The sequence below is a fragment of the Pseudoliparis swirei genome, chromosome 4 (assembly GCF_029220125.1).
Source record: "Pseudoliparis swirei isolate HS2019 ecotype Mariana Trench chromosome 4, NWPU_hadal_v1, whole genome shotgun sequence".
Taxonomy (NCBI): Eukaryota; Metazoa; Chordata; class Actinopteri; order Perciformes; family Liparidae; genus Pseudoliparis; species Pseudoliparis swirei.
Window position 1 is genome coordinate 14,682,167 of NC_079391.1, and position 13,802 is coordinate 14,695,968.

The 13,802-nt window shown below is 37.6% G+C and overlaps 1 protein-coding gene across 1 annotated transcript; it reads left to right on the forward strand.

Annotated features, from left to right (window-relative positions):
• Positions 1–11,185: 11,185 nt before the first annotated feature.
• Positions 11,186–13,002, forward strand: rplp2l (ribosomal protein, large P2, like). The gene is made up of 5 exons (XM_056413012.1): positions 11,186–11,287; positions 12,058–12,181; positions 12,285–12,333; positions 12,482–12,574; positions 12,883–13,002. The coding sequence occupies exons 2-5, from the start codon at positions 12,059–12,061 to the stop codon at positions 12,963–12,965; spliced, it is 348 nt and encodes a 115-aa protein (XP_056268987.1). The 5' UTR covers positions 11,186–11,287; position 12,058; the 3' UTR covers positions 12,966–13,002.
• The last annotated feature ends 800 nt before the right edge of the window (positions 13,003–13,802 follow it).

Sequence of the window (13,802 nt, forward strand, 5' to 3'; positions counted from 1 at the left end):
CTCATCTCCCTGCAAACATATCCAAACCAGCCCCTCCCATGCCCTCCCTCTAACACACACACTCACACACTCTGGAGATGCACGTCACTGAGCTCGGGGAATGAGTGGCTCATTAAGAAGAAGGATGTGATATTCTGAATAGAGACTGTGAGACTCCCAGCACATCTATTTATAGACGAGATATCTCTATGGCAGTCACCGTGGTGTTGGTTAATTGCAGCCACGGCCCCTGATACCAATTAAGAATGAAACAAAAGCTTTTAAGGTGGGGTTTTGCTCCTCCCTTACTGTAAAGGTCCTCATGTCCATCCTGAGTGGAGGCAGAGTGTATTGCTTGCAGTTTTTTCCTGTATCAAGTTGGGACATGCGGAGTGCAGTCAAAGCCTCGGTCAGGCTATTTTTAAATGAGCCCCTGTGGAAAGCAAGATCTAGATTTTCTTTTCATTATGGTTGCTTTTATATCTCGGGCTGTTGGATGTCCATATCATTGATTTGCTGTGAATCTTAGAGCTTCTGAAAGGTAAGGGATGCATTTGTGCTCAGGCGATGTATATATGTTTATATATACACATATATTTATGCTTTACTTCTCTTCTGACTCATCTGAGTTTCTCCAGATTGGTGCTTGACAGTGCAGTGAGGATGACACATCTTTCTGCCTCTCAATTTCCGCATGACATCCTCTTGTTCATCGTGCAGTGCTCCCGCCATCCGTCTACCAGAAACACTCAACAAACTCCTGATGCCCATACGTGACTCTAAGGGATTAGTATCAGACCTGTCCGACAGCGCAGACCAGTTTAGGGAAAAAAGGAAAGATAAATAATACCGCAACAGCGGTGTTTGTCAAAGCTGACGCAAACATGTTCCCGCTCCGTCAGTCAGCCAGTAAGTGCTGTCCATGATAATGGTGAGTTTGTTAGTGAGGTAATGTCGAAGCTGAAAGATAATACGGGAGCTCTTTAAACAAACAAAACCATATCCTTATGTCAACACATGCAGAGTCTCTCCTAATGTTGTGCCAGTTTACAGTTGATCCTCACGTGTTTGGAGCACAATGTATTATAAAATCATACAACTTTCCCTAAGTGACATAATGTTTAAATAATAAATAAATAATACATATATATATATGCCATTTCCTTTATAAAGTAAATAAAATAAAGGACAGTCTAAGCTTTAACAAACAACATGATTGAAGCAGTGAGTGATGAATGGCTGGTTCGCTCTAGAAACACACTGCACAGTTTAACACAGAGCTTATGATATGATAATAACAAGGCTGTTTGGATGAAGTGACATCTATTTGTGTGATTTTATCTTTTGTTATAAGCAATCTCTTTGATGCTCAGCGGCTGCCAACGAATACAAATCTAAGCCAGACCTCATGTAGGGACAGAGTGATTTCAGTTAGCAAATATTTTGAAAAAAATGACTCAGTTGAATCAAAAAACGTTTAGTGATGATTCCAAAGCAACTGGCTCTCTGTTTTGGCTTGAAAAACAAGACGAGATGGTGCAAATAACAATAAAGGCTTACATGGTCCATGATAGATCAATAATAAGCTAATTTCATTGAAAATGCTCATTGACTAACAGTTTTCTTCTCTCGCCCCCTTCCTTTTTTTGTTTCCTGTCTTTTTCTCCCCCTCCAGTTCCACCAGGTTAGAAGAGTGATGACCATCCTGTTCCTTACTATGGTTATTTCATACTTCAGTTGCATGAGAGCTGCGCCCCTGAGAGACGCCCCGGGCATGCGGGGCCATCGGACGGAGGGCTACGCGGCCACACGGGCCACGGGACACCCGAGGCGCAGCAGCACCACCCGCAGCACAAGAGCACATCTCAGACTTTAGTGCACACATGACTTGATTCACACCTCAGATAGTCAGCAAATCAGATCCTCTAATGACTAAGAGCAGAGACAACATGATCTGTCCCAAGCCAGGAACTCATACACTCCAGACTATCTACTTCCCCTGCCAAGCACTAACATAAATAATTCACTCAGCACCCATCACATCGTAATATGTGGCAGTCATGCAGGCCATAGTTTGGTGCATAGCATTATAGGCTCATTCTTCTAGAGCCCGACCATACAACAGAGACTGAAATTATCGCATACAGAATAATTATGACTGAACGAAGACAGTAGTAGAAAGAATGTAAGAAGTAGGCATTGTATTTAGCTGGTTATAGCATATTTTGGTTATGACTAGTAGGATTATACGAGTCAGGATTCTGTTTATTCCTTTATACAGATATTTGTTATATACAGGGTACGCAGTAGATTTAAGAGTACTTATCAGAGGTAGTTTACATTTATTTACATGCTACTTGATCAGAGCTATTTATTACTAGGTCCATAAGCGACTAATTGTTTTAGCAGACTTACTTTTGGGATTACAATTATGATAGAACAGAAGGCAATTATATTTAGCCACGTTACGGGATTTGACTATTTATAAAGGGAAAGTGAAGAGATTTAGCAGGTATTGACTAATGTTAGATCAAGGCTGGAATTTCGTGTAAACAAGTGTAGCGCTTTTGAGTATTTCACTAGACTAACTAGTAATTAATTCATATAACATGGGCTCAGCTTTAACCACGGTTAATGCACATGCATTTTTCATTCAGCACAGTTTAATAACATTTCATATATCATCAGGGGCTAGCTGCTCAATAAATGAATCTCGCAACAACCAACAAGAGTTATGCTGCAAGACTATATCCCCTCAGCTAACATTTATGAGTCGAGCAAGAATGAATCAACTATCTTCCGAACTACAAGTAATGTGAAGCAGCAGAGCCAATAATCAAGTGGCAGCTTAAACAGGAATTGATGAAATTGCAAAGAATGTATTAAAGGGGAGCTGAAGTTAGGCGAGCAGTAGAAGATTGAATACTGGAGGCGATGAAGGAATGATGACACCATCGTGTACAGGGAGTGTAGATCCTCTCCTACCCCATTTTAAGCTTAGTGGTGTACAGCATTTTAGCATGAAGTAGTGGTACCGCATGAGTGATCGGGTTTTAAAATACTTTTCAATAAAGTCTGTTAAAGCCATCAGTTTAGGCAAAGTTACAATGTCAGAAAATTTTAGCAATTCATGTCGATTTTGCCCGTTGAGGTGAGGTACATTTTAATAACACTTCCAGAAATATTTAATCAGTGTAGCAAGTTAGGAGATAATGTTGCACAAGCAATACTTTCACGAGTTATTGTTCCTTTTTGCACGCACTCATCAAGCGAAATAGTAGTCCTTTTAATCGTCCAAATACTTTAAAATTTTATAATGAAATAAACATTGATCGATCATCGAATAGTAATTTATTTTATCTTTAAATACTTAATGCAGATTTAAATTATTAAACAATAAAATTAGCATTATTTAATTTTTAATCTGTATGATAATGAAAATCAGATTCTGATATTAAGACTATTCGCTATTATTTAATGCCTGCATTCTGATAAAATTATACATTGTGGGACAGGATTGTAACATCCGAATTTCTTAGACAGCTGTTATGTGAAGATGTTCGATCAGTCAAACCTTTATGAACCACATGAGAGATTTGGTGCGGCAAAGTTTTCAGTAGTGCATTATTACTACATGTAATTTAACTGGCAAATGAGCAATTCTTCGTGACAAAGATTTTTTTGGTTATCTTTAGCAATTGATATAAATCAAGATTGCTAAGTTTACAAATTATTGATTATTCATTTACAACTAGCTAAAAATCTTTCTTGCAGATATCCGATTGAGATTGATTAATTATTTTTTATTTGTCGTGGCGCTTTACTTACAAAATTGAACGTTATGCCATAGAGTTTCCAATAAACAATGGAGAGGTGTTTATGGAGTGCATTCTTTGTCGCACTTACAGAATAATTGTATCAGCGAACATCAGCATTGGTTGTATAGAATTGTCAACAAAGTGGAATTTACATGGAAGCACTTTCAAACTTGAAATGGTTGATCACATTCTGTACATGTCGACGTCACGTAACATCTTGCAATTTTTTCATAGTAATGCAATCTAATAGGCGTGTCAGCAGGAGATATAATTATGATTAAGTTTAATCATGTGACCCTTTGTATGCAATTAGCATAGGCTGTCAGCCAGGTATTCCAGAGATTGCACGCCGTTTTTTGATCATATACGAGGTGGGACGATACTGACTAGCTGTCAAGTTCATGAACTTAAACATAACATTTCTAAGTGATTGCATGTTAGACAGTTCTTCCAGAAATAGAAGGGTTTAATGCAGAAAAGTGTCATAACTGCACGCAAGTTCTGATGTTGACTGACTGGACATGGACATCTTATGAAGTGGTGTGACATCCTTCAAGGAGTGTGAAGTGGAAAGCCAATGCGTACGTGAGCATATGGCATATGCAAGGGATGTTGCAATTAATGTTGCCCAATAGTTGATGTTGGCGATGGAGGGTTGTGTGTTCTTGATCAGTGTGAGATTTTGGATGGCTTTTGCAGTAAGCAGTATGGCTTGCTTGATTTATGTGTTAGCAATTGTCATGTAATTTTCGCAATGCATTACTATGCATGATGCTAGTGTGTGGCAAGGTGTGGTGGGTTTAGCTGTGACATTACGGGTATTGGATAGCTCTTTATCGAAGTTTATTTCTGGCAACAGACAAGTCTTCGATGATGCTAAATAGCAAGTGTCACACGTGTCTTCGGGACTGGTTAGCTTAATTTGGTTGGTAGTGACAAAGAAGTAGCTTATTCGGCATAAAGGGTTTATGCAAAATTCGACACATTACAAGATCTGGCTCGTACAGTGGTTTGCGAAACTGACAGCAACCAGAAGCTGTGCTTTTAAACGGGAGCAGCATTTTGCTTTTCTGCTTCGCTAAACCTGGACGGATAGAAAATAGTATTTTAAGCATTTGTACTACGGGAAGAAGGTTTGGATCTTAAATCTAGAGAATGTTTGTGTTGTGTAAAGCTACGGATTAAAGCATGATTACAAATGTTTTTGCAGTAAATTTGATTAACAAGCTGTCCTAGATCTGACTCCATTCGGTTAAACAGTAGGTCAGTTTGTCATGCAGTCTTGTTCGGGCTAGCCTTTTTCACATTTGGTTTAACCAGAATCTTGACCGCCTTGTATTTGTCTGTTACGCAAATCGACACCAGTGACTCATTATGTACGCTCGCTTTTGGCAATGTAGTTTTATACAAGATCGTCGGATATGTTAGGAGCATTAAAGTACCAGTGTTATAAATGAGTTTATAAAGTTTGTAGCTCTAAATTTAAAAGGGGTTTTAGTCTTGTGATGCTTTCACAAAGCTTGACGGTTTGATAAAGCTGAGACGTTTTCATGCTCACTGACTCAACGAATTTCGTAAGATTCTTGGATCTGGATCTAAACGACTTAATGTTGCTCAATGTGTCGTGAAACTGAATAGATGACAATGCATCTTAAATACACGGACTATCAGTCTATGCTAAGCTCGATGCATTACATGTGTTTAGGACTGTAGTCTTCATGTTTCTTATCAACTCTGTGTCACCCCCCCGTACTGTTGGCTGTGCTGTCAACACCTCGGAAAACATTAGTTTCATTGCTTACTACCGTTTCAGACCTCTGGTTTCTTTAGGCTTTTTCCCCAAATGTTTGGCTTCCAGAGGTTCTGGTCGGCTTGTTCATTGTCGTACGGTTTTGGGAATAAAAATTTCGCTTACAGCTTAATTGATAAACTTTTGTTTTTTTTTTCTTTAGAAATGGGGCCTTTTACATTCCATTGTCTGTATCATTAAAACATAAGTGTTGGATTCAACGTCGGGTTGGGTTTCCTAAGAATAAGGCCGTTTCAAAGTTCAATTGATGGCTTGTAACGATTCGCCAACGGCGGGTTATTGTTGGGCTTAACTGAAAATGCACACACACACTACATCGGTATTAGGTTGATTTTCTAATTAACCTGGTTTTACCTACTTTTCCCCCCCCCCCGGTTTTCTTTTCCCAAATTTTTCCCTCCCCAAAAACTTTTTTCTCCCCCGCATCCGTTCATTCTTGGGGTTTTATTCCAGTTACCAGATCTTTGTCCGATACCGTCACTGGTCAAAACCACCAGAATGGAAACGGAACAATTTCTCTTTTCCAAATCCTTTTACTGTATTTGCAAAAATTCTTAATAATTTTATTTGGCCTCGTCAATAAAATTTACTCAAATGAAGACCAAAGTTATTTGGGAAAGTTTTTAACTAAAAAAAGACTTTTAAATCGTTAAAAGGCTTTAAATGTTTCAACTTTATTTCTATTCCAATCGAATGGTTTAAACCGCTTTTAACACTCGTAAATTAACTTGCGATTTTATCCAAAATTTTACTAACCAAACGGGAGGGGTTTACCTTGTGGTTTAAAAAATGCAAATTTTTTATCCTTTTTTCCATCTTTTCTGCCTCTCTCGTGTTTTGGTTGGGTCTTTTTTCCGGGCCCGGTTAAGATTGGTGGCGCCTGGTAAACACGCATTTCTCATTCGCCCATCTCCAATCTCTGTTTTCCCCCTCCGTGACCTCTCTGAATTCCCCTTTTCCTAAAAAATTTTTTAAATTGCTTCTTTTTTATCCATTTTTTAGGGCATCTAATTTCTGGTTTAAAAACCCCGAATTTTAAATTGATCAATGTTTTTTGCTTATTATTAAGTCCAAAAAGCTTTTTGAGACCGGGTTCTTTGGTATTTGACAGGGTTTCAAAATTTGGTAATATTGTTTTTTAATAAATCGCTCCTTAATCTTTTGGGTTAAGATTGCGGAAATTTTTCAAACGTTTTCTTTTAAATATAAACGGTTTTCATTTTCATACTTTCGGTTTAATATTTATCTTATCATTTACTTTTCTGAAGCGCTATTTTATTTAAAATTACTGACTGGATTTGCGAAGGGGCTTTTAGAATTAGGTGTTAACGTTTTGGGGCAATCCCTTTATTAGGGTTTATCCCACCTCTCTCTTCCTCACATCCCCTCCAAAGGGTTTTCAATTTTGGGCACTTCCCTCCCCGGGTTCATTATTCAATCTTTTCATTTTTTCCCCCCTTTTTTAATGCTGGGACCCGTAAGTTTCAGTAATAAAATATGTATTATTCACTGATCGTCGGTGGCCAGGGATAAAAATAATAATGTTGTGTGGTTTTCGGTTTGCCGTGTGTGTTCGGGTTGGTTTTTAAAATTCATTTCTCGAGCTTGATAAACCGAAAACAATAATGTTTTTTTATTTTATTAAAATTTTCTTTCCTTTTCTGAAGCATTTTTTTATATTCACCATTGTTACTCTGCACACTCCAACTCTAGCCATTATAATGATCATGATTGTCAGTGTAGGTGGTCACTCACACGTGTGCATTATTTTTGAATTGACAATTTGAATGCAACTCCGAATGCTTTTGAGACCAACGACACAATTCCTTCTACAGGAAAGGTAGTCTTTTATTCTTTTATCACAGCCACTACCAAGTGCCTCAGGGCAAACATGTTTATCTTATGTAATGTGTTCACCGTTATGTTTTTATTTTTAATGGTTTAAAGTCAAGTACTGGTAATTAAATGCTTGTGACAGGAATTACTAAATCCTTTGCACCTGTTATTTTCAAAGATCTGAATTTAGATAAAAACATGGTGGTATCTTTAGAAACCCTTTAATTGTGCAAATTTGGAAGAGGTGCAATTGTATTGTTGTTGTTGTTGTTGAAGGGACGCTTTCGGTGGGTTTATAAAGGTTTTAATCAGTTAAAGAGACAGTATGCTGGATAATGAGGGAAACCACTGAAAGGACACTTCAAAACTAAAATGATGGATTATCTATTTTTCTCTGAGTTTACATTTATTGTTTTCTAACGTCACACCATGCTATAAAAAGCTCAGCAGGCACTGGAAGTGATGTAATTGGGTCTCAGCAACTTTTAATCTAAATTGCGGCCGCCACAGAGTCTAACGTTTCTACTTTTAGTAAAGTAGTAAACCTTCATAAGCAAATGCCTTGCTGTTGGCATGACACAATATAAAACCTGTTCAACTTCCGTTTAAGTTGTCTTGGCATAAATCAGGAATGTACTATATGTTGTGTTTTTTTCTTTTCACGAGCTACAACACTTAGCTGGAATCCACTAACCCTTTTTTTATCCTGGTAGTCTGACATATTTAACTGGTGCTGGGATCAGAAGTATAGAAACATTTCTAACAATTTTAATAACTACTTCTTTAATGATTTCTCTCAAAAAATCCCATACTTAAAAATGTAATAACATGTGATTTATTTCCAAATCTTTTTGTCATTAGTTTTTTGTCATCACTCAGTCGTCATTTGAATGGCACCTATGTACTTTGTATGTAAAATACAATCGGCACAATATTTAAAAAACAAGAATGATATGACATTTGGTTACTGACAGGCGGGTTTAAGCCGGCTAATGTCAAAACGGTGTCAATGAGCCCCAAGATGCAGTATGTGAAGACCTTCCTCACCGAGCTATGATATCGATGTTCCTTATTATAATGTGGAATATTAATGCTTTTAAAGACCTTCGTCATGGAGAAGCTCAAATGCTAAACTTGTGTCTCCATGCAACGTGTCAATCAAACAAAGTCTGCCGTTTTCTTTGAATTTCTTTTTCATTCAAACAAATTAGTATGAGACTTTTCTTTGCTTAGGAAAATGCATCTGAAATGTGGTCACCGATTGCCTGTGCAGCTGCTTTGGTGATAGTTACTTTTTCTTTGGGTGTTTTTGTTAAGTTAGCCACCATCTCTTAACATACATTTAGGGAAGTAAATAATAACTATAATAATTCGAACTAAAATGGCTGTTGACTAAAGTAAACTTTAGAGCAAACATGTCGCTCTTTAGCTTTTTTTCTTTGTAACAGTCCCTACGTAATGTCCTTTGTTACCGTCAACTTAAAGTCTGCTGTTAAATGTCAGGTTTTATCTTCACTCAAGTCGGTGTACGGTGTCTTTGACAGATTGTACGTTACAAACATGATGACACACGTAGAGCACTATTCTATTTTAGTGGGTGTGCTGCCTGTAATCCACTACTATAAGAAAAATGCAGAATTCTGGGATGCAGTATTTATAAAAAAAACGCACTGCAAAAAACTGAATGCAAAATCAATTATCTATGCACGTTCATTTAAAAAACGTTGGACATATCCTGTAATGGTGCATAATAGTTGTCATTTTTTTGCAGAATGTTATTGGAAATTACTGCTTTCAGGCTGTGTGGACAAATGTCTCAGTTTGTGAACACTGCACTTAGACATATCGGAGTTAAATTATCCTATGAGACATTTGCAATTTTTGTAACTTTCTCATATTGATCACTGTCAAGTAGCTGCGGTGACGGTCTCCCTTTGACATTAGCCTTGCTTTCTAAGTGATGATGGCCCGAATACAGGCGCATGTAAAAGTGTGGTTAGCAATAGACCGTTCCATAGACTACTGTGAGCAGACTTTATTTTTGAGGCAGACATTTTAGCAGCAGAGTCTGGGTGTACATGGAAGTCGAAATGACCTAATATAATGTATTGATTGTGTTTTATTAAACATTAGCTAGCTGGATTCACTGCTTACACACATGAATAGTATATCAGGAACACTTGTAATGAGACTTGGTGTTGGTATTGCACAGTCACACTCACCACTGAATGTCACTGAACATTGTCGAACTTGGTTGCAACATTGTGATGTAACTTTTAACTTTCTACCAATGTCCCTCCTCTATATATTGGGATGGTCAATAGAGTATTTTTTATAATAGCTTTCTTTTGATATTTTCTCAATTTTTCTAAGTGATTTTCCTAAAAACAAATCCCAGGAATAATTGGTACTTCCATTTTGACTGTGTACCAAGGCCATATCAGCAAAGTCTCTTGGACTGAGATCTCCCGACGTTGGAGATGAACTTTCCTCCATCAGCACATCTGAACTGATTCGTCTTTTCTTTCCTGTACCAAGACCAAACTTGCAACATTTGTGAACATTTTGATAATGTTTGGAAATATTTGGAAATATGTAAGTCTGTGCTTGTTTCAGAGTTTTACCTTTAGGCCGTGTTGTGTTATGTTGTGTTCTGGTTTCTTACCCAGTTTACTGTGTTTCATTGATGTGGAATGTAAAATGTTTTGATGTAGAATAAAATAACAGTTGGATTAAAGACTAAATAAACTGCTTACATATTTGACTTCTAAAGGTATTTTGAACGTTAATTTTTATTTTTAAGCACAAAAACATTGAGCAACCACCAAAGGTGGTCGAAAAGAGAGGGCACTTGATAATCAAATTCATAATCAAAACAATAAGATGCGCTGTGGGCATGTAACCATGTAAGTCATGTCTCTTTTTATAGAAGACGTCATTACAGGCTGCAACATCGTCTTCACTCTTCATGATAATTGTCATGTAAGTGTAGATGTTTAATAGACAATCTGTATCAAAAGCATGTACACGACACACATCACATGTGACATTTTTCATTCGAATACTGTTGGAGGAATATAATGATACAGGAAGGAATTGAACACCTGGGAATCAGTCTACATCTTTGAATTTATTTCACTTTTTTTATTCGATGTCTGCAATGAGTACTGTTGTTAGCACAAACTGAAGAGATTTGAAAATATTGCTCTACGATATCAAATATGTCAGTAAATGCCCCCTGAGCAGCTTGAATGATGTGTATCCATGTTATTGGTTTGAAGTACAATTTCATGGAACAACCATTTTAATATTGTTATATAAAAATAAAATATATAATACAAACATTTTATCATTTCATATATAAAGACTTAAATACAATAAAATACAAATAAAATATAAATTCCACATTCAGATGAATTTTTTGTATGTTGGTGTTTAAATCGAAATAGTGAAATGATAATAGAAATAGACGATGGTTTTCTGTATTTTCTCGATTTTTAGATGTTATTGTATCATGTATGAAATCATTGTCGGTTTGTTTAGAGGTTTACAATCACTATAAGATTCAAACATTATCTATGGATATTTAGTTTCTGGCAGTATAATATCGGTAAAATCAGTTACACAGTTGAAATGGAGGCCTCTTCCTCTTCTTTTAAAGCAGCCCTATAAACTCGCCCAGTGTGCACTACACTCTCTGAGACAGCAGGTGGCGGTGTACCTGTTCTCTGTCTGTTATTAAACACAGAAGAAGAAGAGGTTTCTTCAGCCTTCATCGCCTGACGTAACTTCCTTTCTATCCGTGCTAACCTAGGAGTGTACACGCGTTCACCGTCTAGCTCAAGTGAGTGTATTTAAAGATGTAATACATGTATTAATCACAGAGAAAACACGCATGCTATTGATAATAATGAGTTCACCATCCACCCCAGTAGCTTAAAAGTATTAAAGAGCGTAATTTTAACGATATTATTCCGATTTCCAACACCGCAATGTCTTTGGTGGCTAGGTTAGCTTAACGTTAGCTAATGTTGATGAAGAACCGCCACATGGGTGGAAACAAATAATATCACACGTTTTAAAATAACATTTGTCTGAGTCAAAGTTTCACTCCAGAGAGTTTATGCTAAATTATTAAAATAGGGATCGCGCTGTTCAGTCTGGTCAATAGATGCTCATATTTGATACGGAGTTCTATCTTTTTTTTATTCATGGCCAGAAATTCAGCATCACGCTGTTTTGTGACCATGTCCTAATTATTCAACTCGAGCGTTTTGTTCATACAATCTGGCGTGTTGGATGACAAAATAAGTCATTGTAGATGGTTGGGTCAGAAACATCTGCAGCTGGTAACAAACAATTATTGGTCTGTTTTTTGCTAATAATGTGCCTCCAAGTACTTAAAGACGGAGTTGTGGATGTGTTTATTTAGAAAGTCTAAATATGTTGTAAGAATTTCCTAAATGTATGATTTTGGAACTACTACTATTTTGGAGGTTACTTTTTCTTATATTAATGTTATGTTAAGTTTCCAAATGTGTAGATGTTTTGTCAGTGACGACCATAAACACAACTGCTCACCTTTTGAACCTTCCTGGTTTATATTTTTGGCAGAATGCGTTACGTTGCTGCTTACCTGCTCGCTGCCCTGAGTGGCAATGACAAGCCTGCATCCAAGGATATCAAGAAGATCCTAGAAAGTGTTGGCATTGAGGCCGATGACACGCGCATGGCCAAGGTATCGGGCATCCTGTACTTTACTATCTAATGTCGGGGACAGCAGTTTTTGTACCATGGCTAGTCAGTTTCTTCGTGATATTCACACATGTTTGCCTCAACAGGTCATTTCTGAGCTCGCAGGCAAGAATGTGGAGGAGGTGATCGCCACAGGTTAGTGTTTAATTTAGATTTAATTTTTGAAAGTGTTCCTAATCTAATACTAAATTGCCTAATGATGGCTTATGATCTGACTTGTTTCTGGCTGCTGAGTGTCAAAGTTGTCGCTTGAGCTGATGTCTTCCAATGTGTGTCTCCTCAGGTTATGGTAAACTGGCCAGCGTGCCAGCTGGTGGTGCTGTAGCTGTTGCCAGCTCTGCGGCTGCTGGCTCAGGTGGAGCTGCTGCCCCTGCAGGTGAGCGTTGCAGCTTATCACCTTGTTTGTCACCATTAATGATGCTTGGCACAAACTGCCTTGGCCTCCACCTTATATTTTAATATGATAACAGACAAATCATTTAGTCAGCAATAATTTGACTTTTGGGCCATTTTCGATAAACTTGTCATGCGTTGCATATTTTAAAGAGAACGATGTGACTTCACATTTATACAATTTGTCATGACAAATGTTAATGATTGCTTGAAGTAACAGTGAGCAGAGATATTCTAATATGTTATGGTGACTATAGCAGTAAATAATATTTAGTGCTTTTTGTTCCGCAGCTGCTGCTGCTGTTGAGGAGGAAGAGAAGAAGGACGAGTCTGAGGGGTCCGATGACGACATGGGATTCGGCCTCTTCGACTAAACCTTTTCTGGATATTAATAAAATTTATAAAAAAACACTCATTTGAATTTTCTTTTTCTTTGCAGAAGTACAGTACATAAAGTGATCCTGGTATTTAATAGGTTAGGAAAAGAAAGGTGCGTCACTGTTGAGGTACAATGTGAACTGCCTCTTTGAAAAAATTAGAAAGCCTCCCCTTACCTAAGGGTTTTAATTTATTTAGTTTTGCCCAAAATCCCAATTTTGCCTCATGGCTATAATCTGCACAAATGCAACCGCCTCTGTCCCGGGACCTCGCATCAGCAAAACTTGGGAAACAGAAAGAAGAAGAAGAAGAAACTTGAGGGAGAAAAATGGGATGATCCTTCCATCAGGATGGATAGATGTGGGTACAGAATGAAACACTACAAAGTTATCACACATTTGATGCATATAACATAAATTATTCATATGAGTAGTAGTCGTGATAAATTAAGTTGCAACAAAACAAAAAAAATGGAACTCTGGATTTAGAATACTTGTAATAAACGCAGTAATGGTATTTGCAATAATAGCTATGCCACTGATAATGACAACAGTATTTGTCGGTCAGGACCACGGACCAGATATAACTACAATCCACATGAATATCCTTGGGGATTTCAACCAAGCAAAACTCAGCCGCGAACTTCCGAAATACAGGCAGCACATTAAGTGTCCCACCAGGGACAAAAACACACTCGACCACTGCTACACAATACTGAAGAACGGATACCGCTCTGTTTCCTGTGCAGCTTTGGGACTCTGATCACTGCCTGGTTCATCTCCTCCCAAGCTACAGGCAGAAACTTAAATCTGCAAAGCCTGTGGTGAAAACTG

Coding starts and splice junctions, on each gene's coding strand:
- rplp2l (XM_056413012.1), top strand. CDS start 12,059: ATGCGTTACGTTGCTGCTTACCTGCTCGCTGCCCTGAGTGGCAATGAC. Junction 12,334..12,481: donor GGAGGAGGTGATCGCCACAG/GTTAGTGTTTAA, acceptor GTGTCTCCTCAG/GTTATGGTAAACTGGCCAGC. Junction 12,575..12,882: donor TGGAGCTGCTGCCCCTGCAG/GTGAGCGTTGCA, acceptor TTTGTTCCGCAG/CTGCTGCTGCTGTTGAGGAG.